The 25,173-nt window shown below is 39.7% G+C and overlaps 2 protein-coding genes across 4 annotated transcripts; one reads left to right on the top strand and one right to left on the bottom strand.

Annotated features, from left to right (window-relative positions):
- Positions 1-2,721: 2,721 nt before the first annotated feature.
- On the bottom strand, positions 2,722-13,810 carry LOC147795064 (uncharacterized). The gene is made up of 6 exons (XM_087132290.1): positions 13,495-13,810; positions 9,759-9,804; positions 9,470-9,571; positions 9,071-9,144; positions 8,258-8,357; positions 2,722-7,871 (listed from the first exon to the last, which is right to left on the bottom strand). Exons 1-6 carry the CDS (start codon positions 13,586-13,588, stop codon positions 7,325-7,327), a joined length of 963 nt encoding a protein of 320 aa, XP_086988416.1. The 5' UTR covers positions 13,589-13,810; the 3' UTR covers positions 2,722-7,324.
- A 76-nt stretch (positions 13,811-13,886) lies between these two features.
- On the top strand, positions 13,887-22,285 carry slc35e4 (solute carrier family 35 member E4). Of its 3 annotated transcripts, XM_022245380.2 has the most exons (5): positions 13,887-13,977; positions 14,433-14,521; positions 15,978-16,600; positions 17,343-17,787; positions 18,371-22,285. In XM_022245380.2, the coding sequence occupies exons 3-5, from the start codon at positions 16,057-16,059 to the stop codon at positions 18,498-18,500; spliced, it is 1,119 nt and encodes a 372-aa protein (XP_022101072.2). In that variant the 5' UTR covers positions 13,887-13,977; positions 14,433-14,521; positions 15,978-16,056; the 3' UTR covers positions 18,501-22,285. The 3 variants fall into 3 exon arrangements, with proteins under 3 accessions (XP_022101072.2, XP_086988414.1, XP_086988415.1); XM_087132288.1 differs by lacking the exon at positions 14,433-14,521; XM_087132289.1 differs by lacking the exon at positions 14,433-14,521 and having other exon boundaries at positions 17,343-18,509.
- Positions 22,286-25,173: the final 2,888 nt, after the last annotated feature.

The following is a 25,173-nucleotide window of genomic DNA, read 5'->3' on the forward strand; positions in this document are numbered from 1 at the left end:
GTGTAGCTCACAATACTGGCAACCTATTTTAAATACTTGACGAGAAATTGAATATTAAAAATGAATTTATTGACATGTGGATTGATTAAATTTTTGCAATTGATTAAAGAAAACAACCAATTTTGTGGTTAACCTAATAGCAAATATTGAAAAGGGAGTATCGTGTTTAGCTTCCTGCACTGGAGAGTTTAATCTCTCTGACAAAGAAATGGGACAAAAAGGAAAACTGGCAATTTACCTTCCATTGAACCACATTTTTGCACCTTAAATTCCCCCCTTTTGGAACAACCTGGCTTCACCCTTGCATGGTCACACAAACTGCGGGAGAAGGGCAAAATTTATCCTTGGAGTACATTAGAGGATTCTGCTTTCATTTTTTAGCAGATGTTATTTTTTACCACCACGTCATTGAAAATGCAGCAAAGTTCAAGTAACGTGACTCGGCACCTGAATTCCGCCTTTAGAAATCTAAAAAACTCACCCACGCCAAATCTGGTTTGCATCAAAGCAACGACAGTATCTCTGGTGTAACAGATAAGGAAACACAATACAAAGTGAGGTGCTTGTATTCCGTTCACTTCCCGCTTTTTTCCCCTTTTTCTTGTTCTGAGCGACAATTTAAAAGGGGTCGATTAGAACCTGTCAATTGACTGCCATGTTGGGGAGGGAGATTTTTTTTTTAATGGATCATGATAGCGTGTTTGCTCCACGTAACCCTTTGAAAGCACTTTGGATAGCACGGTTGGCGGTTGCCTGGTAACCGTATTTGGGTCACATAGTACAATGACTGCTGCGTGCTGCACTGACAAACTGCCAATCAAGAGAGCACTTTGACCATGCTCAAACACAGATATAGTATACATGTACTTGTATCTTTGAGATGCAAGTTCTGGCCAAGATGGGGAGAAACTTGTTTTTCTCATACAAAATAGTCAGAACTGTTAGGCTTCAAAATGTTCACGTCTCTGGCCAAGTATAGTTTCAATTTAAGACTGGGCTATTTCAAACTGAGCTTATCACTTCTGATTTTTTCTAGCTTTAATTTGGCCTCCTATTCAGGTACTAAATTCAAAAACTAGATTGGCAAAGCCACCATGTCTCACTACTTTGTTTGAAACATCTTTACCTCAAAACTAACTCACGTTAAGAGTCAGCCATGCAAATTACAAATAGCCCTGCTAAATTAAGGAAATCATGCTGAGTGCAAGCTTGTCAAATTTTTACAAACAGCATAAACAGATAAAATCCAACTCTGACTCCGCCCCCACCCATCATCCCATCCATCTCCAACTCCGCCCCATCATCGCATCCATCACTGACTCCACCTCCACCCATCATCCCATCCATCTCCAACTCCGCCCGCATCATCCCATCCACTCCGACTCCACCCCCACCCATCATCCCATCCATCTCCAACTCCGCCCGCATCATCCCATCCAACTCCGACTCCGCCCCCACCCATCATCCCATCCATCTCCAACTCTGCCCCATCATCCCATCCAACTCCGACTCCGCCCCCACCCATCATCCCATCCATCTCCAACTCTGCCCCATCATCCCATCCAACTCTGACTCCGCCCCCACCCATCATCCCATCCATCTCCAACTCTGGGCACTTTGAAGAATGCTATCCATAAAGTGTATGATAGGCATGTTTGAAACAATAACAACATAACCAGTCTAGGAACATCCATACAGCACTGTAAAAACCAACGTCAATTCAGAAGGCGTCTTCGTGTTAATTGGAAACATGTAACTATATAAAATTAAACAGTTCTGTAGAAATAAACGTGTTTTGGTGATCAGAAAAGGCTGCCACCCGATAGAAGTGTTTTTGTGTCAGGTAATCAACATCCAAATGTATCTTTGTGTCCAAATTATATTTACACATCATCCCGACTCTGTTTAAATAATAAACATTACAACATGTTTCGCCTTAAATTATTGACATCACGACGCGTTCATGAAGTGTTACAAGTAAGGCATGAAAACATGTACATTTGTTTTTACAGCAATGACCGCTGATGTCACTAATGTCTTTAATCCGTGTCCACATATTGCACATTTCGTCTAAATCTGATTGGGATGAAAAACATTTTTAAGTATTGCATTATGAATCCAACTAGGCAAAAAAAAAACCTATGTAGTAAGCTACCAATACCTGGATAACTATTATAATGTAATTAGGTTAACCTTGAAACAATTTTTCTCATTGGCTTCTTTAAAATAATTTGATCTTTCCTGGTATAAATATGGGCAATTCACAATAGTGCACCTCTAAGAGTTTGCAACTCGTTGGTCAATCATGCGAAATCTGTCAACCCAATGGGCGTTTGGAAAAGGTCGACAGATTTCATACGTTGTGATTGGCCAATGCGTTACAAACTCCTGGAGACACACTACTGTGAATCAACGATATTAAAAGGTGTATTACTTCATTTAATCAAGGACAATTATTTTATTTTTTTCCCCAGTTCTGAATTCTAAAGGTGGGCAGATCTGAGCACTATCTTATGAAAGCCTCTTGCCTAAATGTTCCAACTGAATGCAACATGAAATCAATAGGTACCAGCACAAACAACAAACCTTCCTCTTGACCATTTGCAAATATTGCTGTAAATGATTTTCCTTTTGTCAGTTTTCATTACTGTAAACATTAATAAAAAATACACTGTCAGTGCTTTGCAGGACAAAGAAACATATTCCCAAGTCAGTAAGGGGTAAACTAAACTAGAAATCATTCAGCCTTTAATAAACTAAATGTATCAAACCCTGAAAATTAAATGCCTGTGTCTAAAGATGAAGTCAAAATGGATGAGAAATGCTAAGATCAAAGTTACTCAACACTGGACATCTTCAAACTTATTTCTGGATGTGTTTGCTGGGTTTGCCTTAATTTACCCTACATTAATCTTTTAAGGCTACATGTGCACCTTTTCAAAGAGGCGACTGTTATTATGATAGTTCCTGTTATTATGACAGATCCTTCACGAGGGCATCTTTTTAGGGCAAATTACTTTCTGTGTGACTTAATACATGTATATAGCCACATCAAATGCTCTGACATTTGGCATCAAAGTTCTTCATTTACAAATCACTAAGGAGCTTCACAAAATGCTTAAACTGCTCTATCTATGCATAAAATGTTCCTTACTTCGTCATCTCTTTGCATATACAGTAGGCCCAAACTAGCAAGCTCCTGAAGATCTACCAATCTCTTGGCAACGACAACTTTTACTACTACAAAATTTAGGGCTCCCACTGAAATGGCAAAATGCAAGCATAATCCAAGCAAATTATGCACAACTGAAATATAAAAATATTACACCGCTCATTTTATGTGATATGTATTAGATAACACCCCGGACAAGAATAAAGCTGATGTATATTCTCGGATGTTTGAAACAGATGTTTCAGACATTTTCAAGGGATAATGAGACAAATCACAGTAAACAACTCCTCAAACAGTAACGTCTTTCAGACATTAACTGTGCACAGCACCTCATAACTGTAACATTAAAGACTGGCCCATCAGACACGAGGTATCTTATTTGTCATAGGACTTTATCCTGAAGTAGTATCTTTTATTTTTTACGTTTCTAGCTTTTGTTTTTTTTTACCAACTTGTGGTTCAGACTGATGAAAAATGAACTACATGTATTGAACACAGTTCTGTCATATTTTCTCAATGTTCCAACTGAATGCACCATGAAGTCAATGGGTACCAGCACAAACAACAAACCTTCCTCTTGATTGTCAGCAAATATTGCTATAAAAGATTTTCCTTTTGTCAGTTCTCATTACTATAAACACTAATAAAAATACACTGTCAGTGCTTTGCAGGATAAAGAAACATATTCCAAAGTCACTAAGGTGTAAATTACACTGGAAATTGTTCGACCCTTTAACTATTAAGCCCTCAAAATCAAATGTCTGTGCCTCAACATGAAATCAAACTGGCACGAAATGCCAAGATCAAAGCTTCTCAACACTGGGCATCTTCAAAAGTGTTTCTGGATGTGTTTGGGGCCTTTGCTGGTTTTACCTTCATTGATCCATGGAGGAAGGATAAAGAAGGAGTTTGAACTGCCTGGGCTCTAACATCTGGCCAATTCCTGCTTTCTGGCATGCCCGGTATGTCCATAGCCAGAGTGCAGCGAATGCTCGCTATGCACCACCTGTTTCACAACCACAACCCCCTTTGTACCCCATGATCATTGCTGCGATTTTTCGCGGTAATCTGCATCCTTAAAATGTAGCGTACTGTAGTATAGCAAGTTGAATATTCATGCCATCATTGGTGCTTGGTATAATCTGAAAACAACATCAAATTTAATGCTTGCATAGTTGCTTTTCTTAGGCTGTGTACCCGAAGTGTTCATGCGCAGTTACTGCCCTTATCGAACGTTTTCTTCTGGATTTATTTTGGGAATAAATAGCCAAGTTGTTATTTTGTGTTTTATTTGAATCATTTCTATTACAGAATTTACACCAAAAGGTATTTTATGAGATCTCATGATCACTCCTTGTGATGAAACAGCGCATTTTTTTTGTGAACTTAACTGTCCTGTGGTGGTCAACATGTTGGTGGCCAGTCTTAGCCACATTTGTAGACAGACTTTGAAAACCGATGTTTTGAAATGACAAAATAAAATTATAAGCAAGGCACGGATAGTGGAAAAGGGCATAAAGATCTAAAAAAAAAAATTCATGACGGCAAAAGTAAATCTAATGTTAGATACTTTTTCTATTTCCTGGTCACTGCAGTAAGTTGTAGTTAATTGCAAAGAAAACACCACAAATATTGCTACGATATTACTGGCCCCATTTGGCCAACTAAGCTGCAGGCAGTAATCAGGCATTTTCAGAATGTTTACTGATGGTCGTCTGACCAGGCAGCGATGATCATCGGCAATATGATGTGCCAGAGTTGTAACTCCTTTTGTGTCCGTCCTCCATGACTGACCCTACATTAATATTTTAAACATACACCTTTTCAAAAAGGCGACTTTTTATAATGATAGTTCCTGTTTTTATGACAGATCCTCTTAGAGGTCATCTTTTTAGGGCAAATTACTTATGTCCAACTTAATGTATAGCCACATCAAATGCTCTGACGTTTGCTATCCAAGTTATTCACTTACAGGGTGTTATGAAATGCTAAAACTACCCTTACTTTGTCATCTCTTTGCATATATAGTAGGCCCAAACTAGCAAGCTCCTGAAGATCTACCAATCTCTTGGCAACGACAACTTTTACTACTACAAAATTTAGGGCTCCCACTGAAATGGCAAAATGCCAGCATAATCCAGGCAAATTATGCACAACTGAAATATAATTATATTACACCGCTCATTTTATGTGATATGTATTAGATAACACCCTGGACAAGAACAAAGCTGAAGTATATTCTCGGATGTTTGAAACAGATGTTTCAGACATTTTCAAGGGATAATGAGACAAATCACAGTAAACAACTCCTCAAACAGTAATGTCTTTCAGACATTAGCTGTGCACAGCACCTCATAACTGTAACATTAATTAAAGACTGGCCCATCTGGTACGAGGTATCTTATTTGTCATCGGACTTTATCCTGAAGTAGTATCTTTTATTTTCCACTTTTCTGGCTTTTCTGCTTTTTTTTTCAACAACTTGTGGTGCAGATTGATGAAAAATGAACCATTGAACACAGCTCCAGCATTATTTCTAAATGTTCCAACTGAATGCGCCATGAAATCAAGGTACCAGCAGAAACAACAAACCTCCCTCTTGATTGTCTGCAAAAATTTGCTTTTGTCAGTTGTAATTACCATAAACACTTATAAAAGTAAGAATTTTGCCCCAAAGTACTTTGTCCAAAGTACCTTTAGGTTCAATTACATTGGAAATTGTCGAGCCCTAAAACTATCAAGCCTTCGTAACTTAATGCCTGTGCCTAAATATGGAGTCAAACTGGCACAAAATGCCAGGATCAAAGTTAAGTACCTAAGTTAAGTGCCTTTCAAAATGAGCAACTCTGAAAAACAAGGTCGTAGACAGGGTCGGCCTTGAAATGAGTTGACTTTGACAAAGACTTGTACACACATCGTGTACATTTCAAAATTTCAGGGTCCGCAGTCCAAACAGAGTCCCCTTCATGTGGACAGCACGTAGTGACACCAGTGAGTATGACTCAGGCATTCTTACTAAGTGAATCACAGCGGAACAATCTGGGTAGCCAGTGTTGCCAGGTTTGAAGAGTAAGATGAAATGTTCCCTCGCTTGGCTGGCCCTTTTCAACTTGGGCAAAGTTACTGGGGCTGTTTTTAATCGGCCCTCTGAATATTCAGCAATGGAAAGTCACAACCAGGTTGATTCAGGGGCTTTGACATGGACATTTATGGCGTATCAAGTCCGTGGATTAATTATTCTAAAAATCATTCAATGGAATGGGATTTTCCAACCAGTAAGTAATTTTTCAACCCACTAACAAAGTAGACATTTTATAGGCTATAACTATTTCCAGTCAATGGTTGAAAGCTTCTGAATATCGTTTTTAGTAATGTTCTGGAACATAAAAGGAACCAAATGAAGAAGAATTTTATGTGTGGTTTCTATAACAATCTCCCTATTTACAATTATAAAATGTAATTCAGCATTTACGTGTGACTGGTTCCAAGCTTATTTTTGCTTCCTAATTAATTCTGCTATAAAGCAAAATCTTCTACTCGAAACCTTCATGAGGTTGGACCTATCTAAAGACTACCTAAGGGGGAATTCATTGCAAAATTGATTTCACTGATCTGTAATTGAAATAATAAGTTTAGCCACAAAGTTGTATCATTTGAATAAATAATTGCTTTGTTACAAAATTGAAATACTGCTTCTGATATTTTGCCAAAGGTATAATTTATTGTGATTCTTATTTTTTTGTGAAAATTACCTGTGATTTCTATATGCTTATTTTATAAAAGACAATATGTACCTCTGGTTTATTATTCAATGTAAAAAAAAAATCAAAATTGTTTATGCAAATGTTGTTTTGTTTTCTGTACATATATTTATTGAGCTAAGCATTTCCCTTGAAATTAAAAGTGTGATGAAAAACCTTAAAGAGTGTGGACATTGTTCATTTTTCTTCTTAAGTGTTGCCCATCTTCACTGCTTGAAATGTAAAAGCGACAGCAGGTTTAGTGGGATAAAAACAAAATTTCAAAATGAGTAAATTCGACCAATCTTTACAAATAGCAAATGAAATCACAGTTGTTGTCTTCCTAGACATGACCCGGGAGTGAACGTGCCATGTTTCTCAGTCACAGAAAACTACTTGACAACTTGTACTGTCACCTGGAGGACATTTCAGAATGACTTGTGTGCAATGTCTGATGAGCCTTCGGGCCATCTCCAAGCTTCTTCTTCTTTTTTTTCCTCTTTCTTTTCTCTTCAGATTGATCAGATGGTAATCCATTTCCGCTCATGGAATCTTTCGGTTGTTCTTTAACAAAACTCTGTGCTCCCGTTTGGCAGGTTTTGTTTCCCTCTGGCAAGTGGGATTTATTCAAAGTTTCCAAATTCTTGCCATCACCAACTGTAGTCCTCTTTTTCCCTTTCTTCTTTTTCTTCTTGTCACCACGGCAACGATCCTGCACTTCAGATTTTTCCCCGTCACTTTCTCGAAGTCTCTTCCGCTTTTTAGACTCTACATCACATGGTGGGTTGCGAGGGATTGACATTGAGGATTTGGCAGAGGTCAGAGTTGAATGGTTGTTAGTAGGTGAAAGGTTAGAGGTCACCTGTTGGTCTTGAGGTGCTGGCAGCTGGCTGCTCTGCAGGATTTGATCATAAGAGACGGCAGCTGATGACAGTTTTGCTCTTTCTCCATCAGAGTCACTGAAACAGAACATTCAAATGAAAACAAAAGGAAACAGGAATATATTCATTACCAAACCTCTTGAAAGATGAATGCGAAGCCCAAGAATTGAATTAATTGGAAAATAATCATCTTAATTTCATGTTTCTGTTGAAGATGACCATCTGTGAAATGGACAAAATGTCACTCTGTGCTCAGTTCAGATTTGTGTTTCAGCTACCCTTTTCAACCACATTTCAACAACACCATCTGAAAAATTGGAAGCAAAAAGAACAACAAAGGAGAAAAACCTGACTGAAGATATTACCGAGTGTTTTGAGTCTTATCATCATCAACTCTATCAGTATTAATTACTGTAAAGCATCTTTTCCGGTCTCTGATGGACCGTTTGACCAGTGTAGCTCACCTGTCGCTGCTGCTCTGTAGAGGGCGCTGTTTCCTCCTCTCAGGCTGGGCTGCCTCCACTGGGGGTCCCGGCTCGGAGGTTGAGAAGAGCTGGAAGTCATCTGAATCCAACACCGGCACATGAAATAAATGCACACATTATTCACTGATGAAACAGTTACAGCCAATCTCAAGGCTCCTGCTGGTGAATTTCAATCAACAGCCAAAGTTCCCGCTGCGTGCATATTTTTTTGGAGCTGCTTACTATTCGTGCTAAGTACAAGTTTGTTCTCACCCACTGCTTGGGATTATGCCCAATGCTTGTAAATGTATATTTGCCAACTGATGACAGAGGTGACTAAGCTTTCCAAAACAATGAGATCCAAAACAACATCCCTGGCCTCAGTGTTGATCTCAAAAGTAAAAACAGAACATATTGCCAACAAATGCCAGCATTCAATGTTTCTCCTTGCTGAAAACACAGTGAAAAGGCTGATTTGTTCGCTGGCATGCGGCTCTACTCACGCTTCCACATTCCCGTTGCCTTTTTTCAAAGTGGGGACTATTGTGAAGCTGGTGATTATGATGCAAATTTGGTCTTTTCATTTCTTGGCTATACACAACGGCCAATCACCATATATACAAGAGCCAGGGTCTGCCTTCTTTCACCGTGTTTGCTCGAGTGTGGGCCGAGAATAATAGCTGAAAAGCGGGCTGAGGATCTCAATTTTTACGGCATTTCTAGCCGCGTCCCGACGCGAAGGGGTTAAGCTTCTCAAATCAACTTTTGTTTGTAAAGAACTTCTCATTAGCCCAAAGGCCCAAGTCTACTTACACGTATCAGAATCATCTACCATAGCTACTGAAGTCAGGCTTTGTGATGTCTGTCCATCAACAACTGAGATCGAACTAGAAGAATAAAAGGCACTTTTATTAGACAGTACCTCCCCAACCATTCATTGAAAGACAATTGGAGACAGTTCAAAAGAACGTGTACCAAGATTTCTGGCAACTCAACTGTCAGTCAGAAAATCCCTCAAAAGGAAACGCATAATAAGAGAAAAAATCAGAGAACACAAAAAATAGAAATTCACTGAAAGCTGTCAACCATCCCCTCAGAAGCTGCATCTATTCAGAATAAGAGGGCAATTGGGTATCTTGTAACAGAGGGTAGGCACTTCCGACGTACTATTTTACCACTCAATAGAAAAGAGTGCAATAAAAAATGTATTACCTGTCAAGCCATGAAGTTAGCTTCTTGGCAATAAACGCTTTCTGCTCTGCTGTTGCATCCACATTTCTGTAATCTCCCTGATCTTTAAAATCCTCCAGGATTCTTCAGAGGAAGACAGTCATAAAAGATGTATAAGTCCATTATTAACCCTTGAATAACTTTTTTTCAGACTTTCTAAAATATTTTCTCCTTTTTTCGCGATTTCATCAGGTTTCACTGACACGGCATTATTTATACGATATCCCGGTTGACGTTAAAAATAATGAAAATTGAAAAATGGAAAATCTACCTCAAACTCTTCTTCTTTGGCTTCAGTTCAGTATCAAGGTTTCTCCCTGCATAGAAAAAGCAAATGTGATCACTTTTATTAAATATTATGGGAATGTGCCATCTTTATCTAGACCAAATATGGGGATTTTAAATCAATTTTTCTCTCCCTCCCACAGTAAGATTAGCATTCTTATTTTAAAATCAATCCCATGGTCAATGTACAATAAACTGCAGGACGTTTCACTTTTATATGAATTGTAACTTTGAATGAATTTTTTTCATCCCATGAAATTATTAACAAATTTTTCAGAGAAGGGGAAAAGTCCTGTGGACGTGGGCAGGTCCACAGAACATCCTTCCCTTCTGTATCATGTGGATATCTGTTGCTATCTGAGGCCACACCAGGTGGGCATATTTAACCACTTGACACCAGATGATGTGTAAACATACAGAGTTTTCCTTATTTGTTCCACGGAAGACGTGTACGTTCGTTTAAGACTTCTTATTTCATCTAGTTGCGTTAATGCGTCACGATGGGTTGCATCATAAATAAATTTCAATTTCGAAGAATTTGCAGAAAAAAAACCTGCCCCCAGCAGCTTTCTCTGGCAAGATAAACCAACGTTAACTGGTTAAGGTTTGCGCAGGCCCACGCAGACACACACACCAGGAAACATGCACATATGTAGTTGTTGGAATGGACTCCCAGTTCAGTTTCTGGTGGACTGTTCGGGAGTTTGCACGACAAGGTACGTTATTTCACCTATTTTGTGGGGATTAAAAATGTTGTTGTGACAGAGAAATGGATAAGTGTACCGTAAACGGACATCACCAGCCATTAGAAATAGATAACACATCCTAAAATGTCAAATTTAGCAAGGGGAAAATATTGAAGCAATTACTCTGAAAATAGCCTACATGTACTTAGAGTTTTTCAGACCTGTCTCATGGGGTTTGCGCACAGCTTGTCAACAGGTCAGGGACCAAACCACAATCTAGCGACAACGCTAGTCCATGCATACATGTGCTGCTTAACTGTACAACGATGACGTAATTTCTGAGCTTTTTTTAGATCATGGTTTGCGTATGACATTGATCTCTTTATTGGCTGAAAACTATAATACAAAAGCAATGATTGCTCAAATTTACTGGAAACATGCTATCCAGGATCTAAATAAAACTTTTCTTTTATTTGGAATCTAGAAGAGTGGATCAAGGAGATTTTTTGGTTGAATCTTGCACCGGTGGTGTGCTGACAACTTGGTACTAATTTACATAGCAAATAAAAACTGTCCCCTAAGTAACGTGGTGGAGGCCTGCCCAGACAGATTCAACTCCTCAAGTTCCACACACAAGCACAATGACAGAGCTGGACAGTTGATTGTCCAGTTCTGCAATTTAGCCAGTTCCACAATTCAGAAAAAAATGGGCGTCATTTTCAGAAAGACAAAATTGCTCGGAACTCTATTCATGCTTCTCTGAAATAGCTTACTTGAAGATCTTGCAAAAAAACAATTTTGTTTACAGAATCACCGCTGTAAATTAAGATCGGTGACGATTGTTTTTCACCCATCGCGGTTCCCAACAGCAGCGTGTGTGCGTTCTGCATAATGTTGCATTTGTCGCTCCTTTAAGTGATCATCGCGGTGATTTTTTTTAAAGCCAAAATCCCCTCTGCTATCGGATATCATCAGCTATCCCACCATGAAAATATGACTTCTGTACATTTTCAAATGAAGGTATTATGTTTTGGACATACATGTATGGAGCCTGTGATGAACATGATTTGAACAAGATGGCGACACTGAGCTGACGACAAGACAAGTTTCTGATTTGAAGGGGAAATTTCTCTTTTCTTCCCAAATGTGAGTAAACCATCATTACTGGAATCTCTGATTCTCACTTGGTCCATAGCCGGGCGCATTAGACAGTTAAAGGATCGGTTTGGAGGTGAATTCAGAGTAGAAGCTATTTTGAGTGCAATGAATTAATGGAAGCAAATGCCTAAGGAAGGTACTTGGACTCTCCTATTGCTCGACCATGTCCAAATGATAGAAAAGGGGATTTGTACGGTCCAATTCAGTGAAGTTACTCGGACTAGCATAGCCCATAGGCCTACCATCCACGTCTGAATTTGAATCATAGAGTTGGCAAGGCATCCATCAGGAAACATCAAACCAACTTCATTATTATTTTTATTACGGGCCTAATCATTCTGCAAAAGCACCCTTAGGCACTCTCGCAAGCCTGAACTTAGAAACCTGTAGACATGGTTACCCGTAAACAGGGCGCGAGGTATACTCCTCCGTCATCTACTGGAGCGCTGTCCCGATTCATATGGATTTCTTTTGAAAATTTTATCCGGGATATTCGGGGGCATAACCAAACATCCGCTTGATTTTACGAGCTTAAATTCCACCGGTATGTTCGCTACTTACGGGGTAAACTATCCACTAGGTTGCTAATTGCAGAAAACTCACCTTTTCCTTGTTTTTGCCCCACTTGCACAAACTTGATTGCTGTTTCATCACTTTCATGTCACGTCACAGAATGTCAGCTGCACTACCAATGATTTGCCACAAGCAGTGTGACTGGACAAAGAACCAGCCAATGGCGTTGCGTATTAGCTGCGACACGAAACAGCCGTAATTTTTCACGACTACTTACATGTAGATCGACAGGTACTCTCGCAGATCTGAATGAAATTCGTAAGTGCTGAAGCCTAGGTGCAAACTAGACAGGTTCTCGTACAGGCTACCATTACTTAACAATACAAAGGAGTCCATGTAATGTACAAGTCACGCCAAAATTAGTTAAGAGTGGGAAAACGGCAACAAAAGACAACAGTTTTCCTCCGAACGAGGAAAAGGCGAGTTTTCTGCTATTAGTATTAGCAACCTAGTGGATAGTTTACCCCATAAATAGTGAACATACCAGTGGAATTTTGGCTCACAAAAGCGGCAATAGACCGAAGTGAATACGTCATGCGCACAATTAGTGTGTAAAAGGCATAAGCGCGTGAATCAGCGTGTGAACCAACATGCGCGCGTACTCCATTCATTTCATTTGCACTGCACTTTCTGGTTCACAGTGACGTCACACTTCGGTACTCTATGATGTCATTTTTTACTAGGTCATGTGATAATGATGAATATTTTCCCGCGCGATTTTGGGAAAATAATGAGATTTGAAATGCCGGCGGCCAACATGGCTGCCATTGCCATTACCATTGGAGTTTATGGTAAAATTGTATCCAATTGCTATTTTGGAAAATCGTCACTGTATAAACATAAAATTTTCCAGGGTGAATTGATGGAGATTTTTAATGGCAACATTTTCATGCAAAAAGTAAACTTCGGCAAAGCTTCATTTTTTCGCGACAACGTTTTCATCGGCAGAGTTGGACTTCAACACATCCAAATTCCAATGCAAGATTTGACCAAAAAATCTCCTCAATCCGCTTTTAGAGATACCAAATGAAAGGAAAGTTTCATTTAGATCTTGGGTAGGCCCCTAGCATATTTCCTGTAAATTTGATCAATCAGAGGAATTGGTTTTGAAGTTTTGGGCTGATAAAGAGATCGATGTCATTTGCGAACCGTGATCAATAATTACGTCATCGTTGCACAAACGAGCGGCGTATGCATAGTCTGGCGTATTGTGGTTTGGTCCCCGATCTGATCACAGAGGAATAAAACACATTTCCTCCATGATCTGATTAATCATGGGGCTAGCCCTTGACAGTAGAGAAATACCTTTCAATATGGTTCTGTGAGAAAAACATGGCCATGCAGCAGATTTAAGCTTAGCTTTTTCCTCTTCGTCAGAGCTGGAGCTTGATTCTGTCATATTTGACCGTTTTTAATGCTTTGATTTCAGGTTTACGAACATGTACATGTACGTTACTTTGTCGAAAACAATCACAGTGGGCGCAGACATGATGTACGAGGACATAATAAATTGTACTTTGTAGCATTCATTTTAGGCCTAAAATACATTGGAATGATCTTGTTAGGGAAAAAAATAGAAAAAAATAAACATTTCATTGTGTTCTGGGCACACTGGATAAGAATAATTTTAATACTGAACTGGAAGATAATTATTATAGCGATCAGTGCCTAGCGCCCATATTCAAAGCTCTTGAGGGCGCAATTTTAATCAACATAGTAGAAATGAGATTCACGCCTGTCATGCTTGTACTGTCAAATGTGACTGATCGCGGGCTGCTGTCACTTAAGGTATGCAGTGTAAGAATATGTTCAGTTCTGAAGAAGGAACAGCTTAGAATTAAAAAGGAAGAAGATGTGAAAAAAGATGCATGTATTTTCCCTGTACTTGTGTCTAGCTTTTCCTACCTCCAGCCAGTCCATGCTAATTCTAATATAAAAGGTATAGGCCTAATAACGATCATGGAGGTAGAAATAGACTAGTCCGAGGTGCAGTGATCAGTAACTTTTCGTCATCATGACGATCATGATCTAGACCCGTAAACAGGGCCCGACGAATACTCCTCCGGTGTATGGAGGAGTATTCGTTGGGCCCTGTTTACAGGTCTAACATGTCTAATCATGCTAGTAAATGATCTCCATGGAATTAGGACTCCTATCATTTTTGCTTTGCCATCTCCTATAACATGTATGAAATTGATCGTGATCATTTAATCATGTTGAAATTTTAAAATTTGATTGTCAAGTACATCTCACGGAGTGATGATTACCCCCAGAACTGTGGGGTCCGACGTGCGAGGGAGAGGAGTGGATATCGGACCCCACAGTTCTAAGGGTAAGTGATGATGATAATACATTTACATGTATTCAGTGCTGTCAAGTGTGATTCGTGCAGACATGTTTATTATTTGTTCAATCAATCCCTTAAACTAAGAATTTAGTAAATAGTATGGAGTTTGTCCACCTCTAGGAGCTTGGAAAGGCAGAACTAGGCTGTCATATTACAGTGCCATCATTTGATCACCTTTTTGTCTTATTCACATTTCTGGAAGAATGGTTAAAAAGTGGAAGTAAACTCAGATTTTTTGACAGGATCATCTGGAAGCACATTGTAATCAGCCAACCCCATGTACTGTATTTAGAAATTATTGTCTACTTTATCATGTTTATTGATCGTGGGTATGGACATGGCATGCAAGGGGGCACAAGCTCCCTGGGTTAATAAAAAGGGGGAAAAATTGTAACAAATGGGGGTAAGAGCTCCATATATGGACATCACTAATTTACCTTGCAGTAGTGTATACTATTACCCTGGAACTGTAAGCCACACTCCGGAGTGTGGCTTACAGTTCTGGGAATAGGCCTACTGGTTTGTTATTAACCATCAGAGAGTGATAACGTTTCCTAAAAAGTCATATTAACCACTTCGCACCGGTGGCAGTTATCAATGTTGATGATGCTGGGGCGTGATAAATATCCTTTTTTGCTGTTTTCAAAATTCTTTACAAATTCCTATCTTCTTTTACTGGACACTTACACCCACATGAACGACTGTCTGGCTTCTACTCTAATCTGACAGACAACATTGACGCTAGAGTATTTCAGCCAGGCCTGCTGCCTTGTAAAAAGAGCCCAGATTGTGCGGTGTTACGTAATTTTCTTTTGTTCATGAACCTGGCACAGTGCGCTGCTGACCTCTTTTCAATAGGGGCCAGATTAGCGTGCAGCAGTGCTGTGTGGCTCATCGCTGCGGTGGTGGAGTGCTTTTGTGCCCAGTAGTAATCCGCTCGCTCTCAATGCCCCAAAGCCTGGTATACGGTTTCAAAACAAGGCTGAATTATCTTCATTTTGAGAGTGAAAAAGTCGGTAATTCCCAGCAGCCTGGTCTTTTTTTCGTAGTACGGTCTTTTGTTACAGGGCCCTGTTTCCTTTGTCCGAGTTCGGAGACCCGGCCATGCGTACAACACGTGTCCAGTATCGGAAATCCCGGTGGCAAGTGGTTAACACTGAAATGTTTACTAAAAACTACTGGTATTTACTAAGAAAACACTTAAAATTTGCAGACTAGTCTCATAGGATTTGTACACAAGGTGTTAAATGATGTCCTGACATGGAACTCTTTCCAAAATAGAAACTCACCAATTTGCTTAAAAACACCTCAGAAATTAAAAATGACCTCATAAATTTCTTTAATGGTTTATCAGTTTTCTGCTGATGACTGCTTTGTTCCCCCCCAAAAAAATCCTGCCAACGTGCATGATGGCGACTCTTATTTTTCCTTTCTTTCACAGGGCACACATTGCATAACTAATCACAGCATGAGTGATCTGGGCTTAAGTTAACCAATTAACATCTAACTAGACTATCAGAATGCCCACGCCCCACATCCGAACCATGACCTACCTGGTCATGTCAGGCTGGATCCTGGCCAGTATTGGACTCAGCAACATCAACAAGTGGCTCTTCAACGAGGAGCGTTTCAGCTACCCGGTGTTCCTCACCACACTTCACATGCTCTCGGCCTGCCTCTTCGGCTCAGTGGTGCTCCGCTACACCCCCTTGGGGGCGGCCTTCGGGGAGGGCAATGCCCGACTGCAGCTCCCACCCGGGTTGACCCTCAGGATCCTGGTGCTGAGCGTGGTCTTCACTTCAGCCGTCACCCTGGGCAACATTGCCCTCCGTCACCTCTACATCTCTTTCCTGAAGATGGTCTTTGCTTTGTCGCCGCTGGTGACTGTCCTCCTCTCCAGGGCCCTCTTTCAGCGACCAGTCAATAACTATGTTTACATGTCCATGGTGCCTCTGTGCTTCGGCAGCATGTTGTGCATTACGGGAGAAGTCAACTTCAATGTTTATGGCTTTTTAGCAGCAGTTGGGGCTACCATACTGAGAGCGCTGAAAAGTTTATTGCAAGGTTTGAATATAGCTGTTTAGATCTGTTCCTACCCTTAGAGAAACTATACCTGCTCTTGGGTTCAGCACTGCATGTACCTGAAATTCATCTTAATATGTCTTTCACTGTGACTGGAGGTCAGTGCAGTCACATTATCCCTGCCATTTTGTCAGCCACAGAGGTTATGCATTGCCAGCGTCTCCATGGTGTCCAAAGATCTTATAGTGCTGCGTAGCAGCACAAGATGGGGAACTTCACCGTGAATAAGTGTAAAACGTTGTTATCGCATGGGCACCATTTGGGTTGGACTACGCCTATGCAGTGCATGTTAATACACAGGCGCCTATGCCTTAACGTCCACACTCGAATGGGGCCCATGGTAATAACAACTTTTTGGCCGAGTCATCCATCTTGTACTGCTACACGGCACTATACAATCTTTGATGATGTCTCAAGGACTGTGTTATTTTAATTTAAACAGTGAATGCACAAAAGGTTTACTTGAGCCTATCCGAGTGTTACAAAACTATTACCCTCTGAGGACGCATTAATGCGTAAATGCATAATTTCTATTTCATGTCATACCTGCTCCTACTTTTGACAACTCTTAGAGTTCAATGGCCATTCATTTTCCCTTTTCCTCTCTGGTAATCTTAAAGAGCACTGCGTATGCTGATTCATTCCTCCCTCATGTCTGTCCCTAGACTCTTCTCTTCATTTTTACCAAGTCTCTGTCCATGTCTTTCACCTCTTCCCTCCACAGGTGTTCTCCTCAAGGAGCAACGCATCGATTCCATCCGCCTCCTCTACCACATGTCCATTCCCAGCTCTGCCATGCTCCTAGTGGCCACCCTGTTCCTGGAGCCCACTGCCCTTTCCCCTTCCTCCTTTTCCACCTCAACTGCTGCCCCATCTCCGGTAGCAACAGCCTCGGGGATCCCCTGGTGGCCGGCCATCGTGACCCTCCGTCTCCCGGCCCTGCTCCTCATGAGCTGCCTGTGCGCTGTGGGCTACAACCTGATGACATTCCTGGTCACCTTCTACACCTCGCCGGTGGCCCTGCAGGTGCTAGGCAATGCAGCCGTGGTGCTTGACGTGGCTGTCTCTCTGGTGGTCTTCCGCAATCAAGTGTCCTGGCTCAGCCTTGGGGGCATCCTGTGCGTCATGCTGGGCACTGTCATGTACCAGGAGGCAGGGTCAGTCAAGTGGTACGTGGACAACCGGGTGTCCCGGTCACTGAATTCATACTTCTAACCACAACTCTCCAGGCTTTTCTGCTATGGACCTTCCCAAATCTTCTACTTTGTAGGAAATCAATGGCACATTCTTAGTACATGTACCTCAAGTTTCCAAGACACATCAAATCCTACAAATGCATAGTCTTAGCTCTTCTTCCTCGGACCTGCAAAATGCTCCTAAAACGACCTGGAGAATTTCGAAGGAACCAGGAATGTGGGGCAGAATGATCTAACAAATGATGGTTCATGCATGCACGTAAATGATCATGTACAGTACGCTTTTCATCTCGTAAATTGACACAATCTGTGGTTGAAGTGAACAGAGCTTGGATACGGGCAATTCAAATGCCATATCTACATGTACATTAAGCAGTTGTTGGTGTTGTTGACATTCTCTTTTGAAATTCATGTGTGCCGAAAAATGTAATGCCTTATTAAGACACAGTCTGAGCTTGTATGCAAAGCTGTGGCAGAAGCTCTTTCACATTCCAAGCTTACCTATTCTAAATTTGACCCTCGCAATCAAATCTTATGACCTCTTGATCTGTTGCAGGCACAACCCAAACTTTTGGGTTTTGGTGCAAGACTTCTTCCGCCGCAAAGAAAAGTCTTGGAGAGTTTGTATAAGTATGAGTGACACCCCATGTCCTTATACAAGAGGTAGTGTGCTAGAGAGGACGTAGAAAGTTTATCAGCAGAAAAGAAAACTTTTTCATTGTATTAATTAAAAATGAAACAAAACAGTATTATTTGTCCAACATCATGTAAAACATTTTTGTTAAGCTGGGAAATTGTGAAGAGGAAAATTGAGATGAAGATCTTTCCATTGCAGATTCAAAACTGTCTACACAGTGCAAGTTATGCCAATCGTGTGTATTCCTTAAAGTGTTGAGATATGTGAAAAATTAGAAAATTCAAAAATTGTATGTACTGTTGTATGAATGAGCTCAATTCCCGGGAACCTTTAAGCACAAAGATTTCCTAAATGCCAAAAAGTTTTGACCCAAAAGTTTTTGACGGGTCAATCAAAGTGTAATGCGCTGTGCCTTGCCTGCGACTGGGTTCTAGTGAAACTCATGCGTTATCATGTTCACCTGTTAAGCAGGTTTGGTGAACATTCCAGTGAATATCCTTTGCCTTCAGCCCTCAAATTGAACCTGAATGGCCCCTAGTGAGAATAGCTACCATGGTATGAGTGCAGTATTAAGATAATATTTATGAAATACCAAAGTAATATTTCATTGACCTTGGCACAGAGATGTGCTCGCAGTTCGTTGTGTGCCCAACAAAAGGTCATAAGCGCACTTACACCCTTTTGCCCAGAAGCATGATTACAGTAGAAAAAATTTTCAGGTAAAAGGACGTAAGCAACACACTCTCTTTATTTGGTAAAAACGGATAAAATTTACTACAAAATCAACACAGGCTGTGCAAAAAGCAACCTTTGAACAACTTATCACATGACTTGGGAAATGCTTTTGGAACTATTTGCAAAGAAATCTTTATATTTCATTAAAATAAAACAGTTGCATACATACAATACGTCCTTTTACCGGGAAAATTGTTTGAAGCGATTATGCTTCCCGGCAAAAGGTCATAAGTGCTTACAGCCTTCTTCCTGGCACCCGACGAGTTATGGGATACTTTAAGTTGTATTCTTGTTTGAAAATGTCTGTGCCATTCAAATGGTCAATACATCGTGTAAAGTAAATGTATTCAACATTGTTAAGTTGACCTACAAAATGCAGTATTCCATGTTTTCCTTGAAAGGTATTGTTAGACATGTGCGTCAATCTTTTAATCTGTAAGATAATCAATGTCATTTTATCTCTAAGGTTATTTTTATGATCAAGAAGCCATGTTCCAATTAATTGTTTTGAGGCAGTGGCTCAGATTTGACATTGGTACAATGAAGTGAATATCCGTAGCCATTAACAGTAGTTGCCATTACAGGTGAGGCTTACATGGACAGTGTACATGTACTTTAACTGGTCCTCATTCTGCAGTGGAAAAGGCATCATACCATTAGCCTGAAATGATGGAAGTACGGTACATGTGCATATACTGTATGCTTTGAACGCATTTTTCTGAGTTTCCGGGGGGGATCAATCATTCAGTTTCACCTTAAATGTTTTTGAATCGGTCCAAACACAGTTTTCCAATGCGATACAAAAGTAATAATTATTATACAATACCTGCATAAATGCCTGTCATCTGATTGGTGGATCGTTGATCACGTGTCATTGAATTATTTTTTCCATTCAGTGGAACACATTTGATAGAACTTCATCTCATTTTACTGCTTAGTTTCCACCCCTTTTCATATACATGTATCTCGTTCCCAGTAAGAAAGAAAAAAATAATGTAGGGACAGAAGCAAGTCTAACATTGCAAGACACTACCAGTGAGTGGACAGCGCTTCATTCATGTCAGGCACTAATCTGTTTTGCAAAACGATGGACATTAATAGGCGGGTTGGACCTATTTGTTCTTCTAACAGAGGACGACTTATGCTGGTTTGTAGAAAACAAACCGTGTAGTGGTAAGAAAGGTGACAGATGAAATCTTTGGTTTTCAATTGGAACCTCGTGGAACTGAGCATTTCATCAGTCACTTCATGAAATTATTCTTACCATTTCAGTCATAAACATTATTTGTAGAATAAAGGTAATTACAAAAATAAAAAAAATCTTTGCCATCTTAAAACATTTTAATATTGAGTCTAAAACAGTAATGATTTAAAAAGGCCTGAAATGAATCATAATAATCATAAGAGCTAATAATGTACAAAAATGTTAAGGTGAAGGCACAATCACCGTGCTTAAACTTGACTGCGACTTTATGAAATAAGATTACGTGAAATGCAATACATGTCACTGCGAACATCTAACAAAAGAAACACAGTGCACTTATTGCACCTTGCTTCTTTTGTTAGATGTCGATAGTGTGTGCCGTGTGTGTAGCGAATTATTGTTTTCATTACCAGCAATGGCCGTTACAGTTCAGCTTGAATGCAGGGTCAGGGGAGTGCCATGCAGAGCAAAAAATGTTAAGACACGCAAAACAGGTTACCAACCAAAATTCCATGCAGTGTTACACTTCTTGTGGCTGGTGACCAGCTTTACTGTTGCTTTGGCAACACATTAAGCAATCCTGCTTGACAGCTCTTTTTGGCATAGTGGCTAGAGATACGGTATTTAGGAAAAATTGGGTTGACTTAATTTTCGGTCAAATATTGTCATGAACAAAAGTAAAGGTAGATTTAAAATGTAAGGTCCGTATGTTCATGGCTTACGCACATGCTGTGTGTACTGTTGAGTGACCAACAGATGATATTCATTTGAAAATGGTAGTAAGAATTTCAAAATTTAAAAAAAAAAACTGATGCAGTACTTGAGCCTGAAGGGTATTTTTAATTAAGTTAGTGATGAATATTTTATGTGTAAATAGATAATTATTTGAGGTTGTACATATTTTGTTCTTATTTAAGGTATGTATTTTATTCTGAAGAGTGTAATGCCACATTAACAGAAAAAATGAAGTGGAGTGCAGGTGGATTAATTTATTCATCAGGTGAATGATACCTCTTTGGTGGCATACATGTACACTTTGTTCTAGCTTGAAATTCCGAGACGGGCCACTCAAATGTTCAGGTGGAGACACTTTGGACTCTTTTGAACCCAGACTTCAAAGATTCTCACAAGATAGCTTTAAGCAACTTACCTAGTAATGGCACTTTCCTGTTGCAAGCGAAGTGTATACAGTGTGCATCATTTTGTTTATAGTACATGTAGCTCCATGCAGAGGGTGGACAACTGTTAACCCGGACCTAGTTTTATTAGCGTTGCTTTTGTGTGGTTAGCAGTAGAAATAGTTGTGTTACCTCTAGTGGACGGATTGTACTAACCTGACTGAACCATATTCCGTGGTACGCATGAACAGATGTTAATATATTGGCTGTACAAGGACTGTTGTGATATCACTTGAGGTTGGCATGCTTTTTCTGTGTTTACTGCTTATAGTTATTGCTGTAAGGATGTTATTACATCCTTCCATACAGTGAGTTTCGATGAACTCTGGCTCAATGTCTCCATACACAAGAAGGCCCCCTCACAATAAAAACAAGGCAATATGCAGGCATATTGTTCTAAATAACTGGCCTTAGACAGAGTTACTGGTTAGAAAAAGTATCACAAGTAAAATATTGTCGGGAAGCTTTTCTGTTGCAAGCAACTGTAAGAATGTGTACCTTTCTTTTGAATGCATTTTTATACTTAAGTGTCTTTTCATTTATATATATTTTACTTTGCATTAATTACGGTTTTCCGTTACTGCGTCTGAGTTCTTTCATTTTTTTACCGTTGCTTTTTATGTTTTAGGCTTTTGCAGTCTATATATTCACCGAATCATATTATGGAGGAAGCAAAGTCTGTTATGGAAATAAATGGATGTTTTGGACGTGTCTTAAGAGCTTTTGTCATTGTGTTTCAATACAACAGGACTGTTTATTTCAAAGAATATTTTGGGACAAAGACCACTCAAACTTCAATGGCAAAATGATAAACTCACCCTCTGAAGCATCAGTGCATTGGAGATGTCACTTTCATGCTATAATAAGATCCGTGCACCTGACTACATGTAACTGATAATTTCAATTAATGGCCTTCAGATGTAGACCAGATTCGTCATCAGTCTGATCGAAACGTGTACCCATGCAGCAAATCAATTCAGATGATCATTGCTAATTTGGGGCACCAGACTTGTTGCCAGAGTGTTTTCACCGTCAACATACCAGACAGAATCGATGGGCAGATTGGGGGGGGGGGTGGTTTATGACAGACAGTAAGAGCATGGTGAAATAAATCCCTATTTTACACTTCTGACATTACATACATACACAAAGCAAAGGCACGTCAATGTTGCCGGTAGCTGATTGGTAAGTAAAGCTTTACTCCCATTACCTTCCCATCAACAACCTACAGATTTGAGTAACGAGTCAATTCTATGGTTTTCCAAAAAATAATGGACTTGACGTTGGTGCATGTACTACAGCCAACAGCATGCCAAAATAAACAAATAAAGGACACTTTTTTTTAAACAAAGCGAAGTTTGGTTTAATATATATATTCCATCTGCAGAGTGCGTGCACAAACCAAACCAACCTGTCTGATTTCATAGAATTGCTATAAAAAAAATAGCCAAGTTACTGCTCGAAAATGGTGAGGGACTTGTGACAAGCATCAAGCATTACAATATTTGGTCTGGTAACCAAGTTAAATGTCACAGAGCTGCTAGGCAGACAATCTTGCTGAGCAAGTTTACATGCTAAGCAAGAATAGGCAGAGAACCAGCCACAAGCAAATACATACTAAAAGGCATTTTGGACGGTAAACAATTTTGGTTAAGCGAATGTTTAATTCTAGCACTTGGCAGGTTTGTGAAACTGATTTCTACACTGTTTTTATGCACTGAGGTGGAATCTTTCATCTCTTGCCAGCAGAGAGTTGTTGTAACAACACAGCCATATCAGAATTGTTGGCTTCCATGGATAGTCCTCCTGGCCCTTCATATCCTACCCTCCTGTCTTCTGTTTTTTAGTGTAATATGCAGGACAGATTACAGGAAAGCCCCATTCACATCCAATCAGTTTCATTATAACAGTTCACCACAGCTGTGTACTTAGCCACAAGAACAAATCTGTCAAAAACAATGTACACTACCTTCTCTTTTTACAATTCATCTAGTTTCATCCATAGTTTAATAATCCACAGTAAAGGTTGACCAATTTCATATAACCGCCAAGTGCACTCGCGAACAGAGGGGGGGAAAAAGACAGCTCAATGTCAGGTGTATTGCTTGTGATGAGTTTCATGCTGTTTTTGCTTAGTAATTATTTTCTGGCTAAGCAGATACATGACATAATGTCCCCGGTATTTCCATGTCCAAGGCAACAAGTACAATTTTCTTTACTTTGATCGATCTCTCGGGATAACCAGAGAAAATTCTTCAATGGAGTTCACTTTTCTTTCAAATTTAAATAAGACAAGACAAGACAAAATACTTAATTTTCTTTCACACACGTTCTTTTTATTATTGTTTTTAAACCTGAGTTTTCCTACTTTAAAAACAAAGATATCTGTCCCGTAACAAAGGTATTCAGTGATAAATTCACAGTGAATCCAGTGAAGCAATTTGTCTGATTCCTTCAAGAATTGATCCAATAATTTCAGAGTGTAAAGAACATTTCTACAATTTCAAACACCATAAACACTATCTTCAATTACTCAGAAAAAGTGGATACATGTACATATGCACACCACATACTGATGAAATGCACATAGGTTTAAGATTCTTCAATGTCACCGTAGGCAAAAGTTTCTCAAAAATAACCAACGAATGCCAAACTTCCATTCACCATTTTTCTTTTACATTAGTATTTCAAGTCGTTCCAATGCATACAAGCTTTATTGCCTAACTGAAAACACGGAAGAAATCATGACATACCCCTAAAAAGACAACTAAATGATTGATTTCTTTGATTCAACTTTATCTCAAGAATGATGAAAATTTCTTGAGCTGAAGCACATGGTCTTGCATCACGCCTCTATGGCAACATTTCTTTCTGGCAACAGGTATTTCTGTTTCTGCTACAAGCAACTGACTTAGCTGTTTCAAAGATCTCTACCTCCTAAACACCGGGGACAGACCCAGGACAAACACGGAACAGAAAGTTGCAAAATTATTTTGTGCAACTTCCTTGGAATATACACTTTTGAGAGACAATGGCAATACAGCCATCTCATCACAATCATTTCCCATTTCTCTTTACATCTGCCTCTCTGAAAGGAACCATGGTGGTTAACAACATAACAAGTCACAAGCAATAGGCTATTGTTAATAGAGAGAAATAATTGCCAGACGATTTATCTGCAGAGGTCTCCTTTCGATCGAACCCTTAGTCAAACAATGTTCTCAATGCCTCAGATTTCTGAAAATCAAGAATCATTGTATCCAGACAAGAACAACTCCCCAAAGAATTCTGAAAAAAAAAATTCCATAAAATCCTTGTCCATTCCCTGCAGTCATAACTCCAGGTTCCACAGGCATAGCAAACTCCATACCATGAATTCTCTCCCCATTTCCCAAAAATCAAGAATCATTGTATCCAGACAAGAATAACTCCCCCAAAGAATTCTTTAAAAAAAAAATCCATAAAATCCTTGTCCATTCCCTGCAGTCATAACTCCAGGTTCCACAGGCATAGCAAACTCCGTAACATGAGTTCTCTTCCCATTTTCATGCAATATTTATAAGCTCCTACTGAACTTTTACTTTTCCTCAGGATACTTTCCTTGA

The sequence above is a fragment of the Acanthaster planci genome, unplaced genomic scaffold (assembly GCF_054643075.1).
Source record: "Acanthaster planci isolate LZ-2023a unplaced genomic scaffold, COTS_SCS Contig190, whole genome shotgun sequence".
Taxonomy (NCBI): domain Eukaryota; kingdom Metazoa; phylum Echinodermata; class Asteroidea; order Valvatida; family Acanthasteridae; genus Acanthaster; species Acanthaster planci.

Bases quoted from the DNA above. Each gene is read 5' to 3' on its own strand.
- slc35e4 (XM_022245380.2), top strand. From the start codon at position 16,057: ATGCCCACGCCCCACATCCGAACCATGACCTACCTGGTCATGTCAGGC. The intron at 16,601-17,342 runs GTTTGAATATAG...TTCCCTCCACAG, and splicing joins GCTGAAAAGTTTATTGCAAG to GTGTTCTCCTCAAGGAGCAA. The intron at 17,788-18,370 runs GTACGTGGACAA...GATCTGTTGCAG, and splicing joins GAGGCAGGGTCAGTCAAGTG to GCACAACCCAAACTTTTGGG.
- LOC147795064 (XM_087132290.1), bottom strand. From the start codon at position 13,588: ATGACAGAATCAAGCTCCAGCTCTGACGAAGAGGAAAAAGCTAAGCTT. The intron at 9,572-9,758 runs GTAGATTTTCCA...CTTCCTCTGAAG, and splicing joins CCAAAGAAGAAGAGTTTGAG to AATCCTGGAGGATTTTAAAG. The intron at 9,145-9,469 runs GTAATACATTTT...TTATTCTTCTAG, and splicing joins CTAACTTCATGGCTTGACAG to TTCGATCTCAGTTGTTGATG.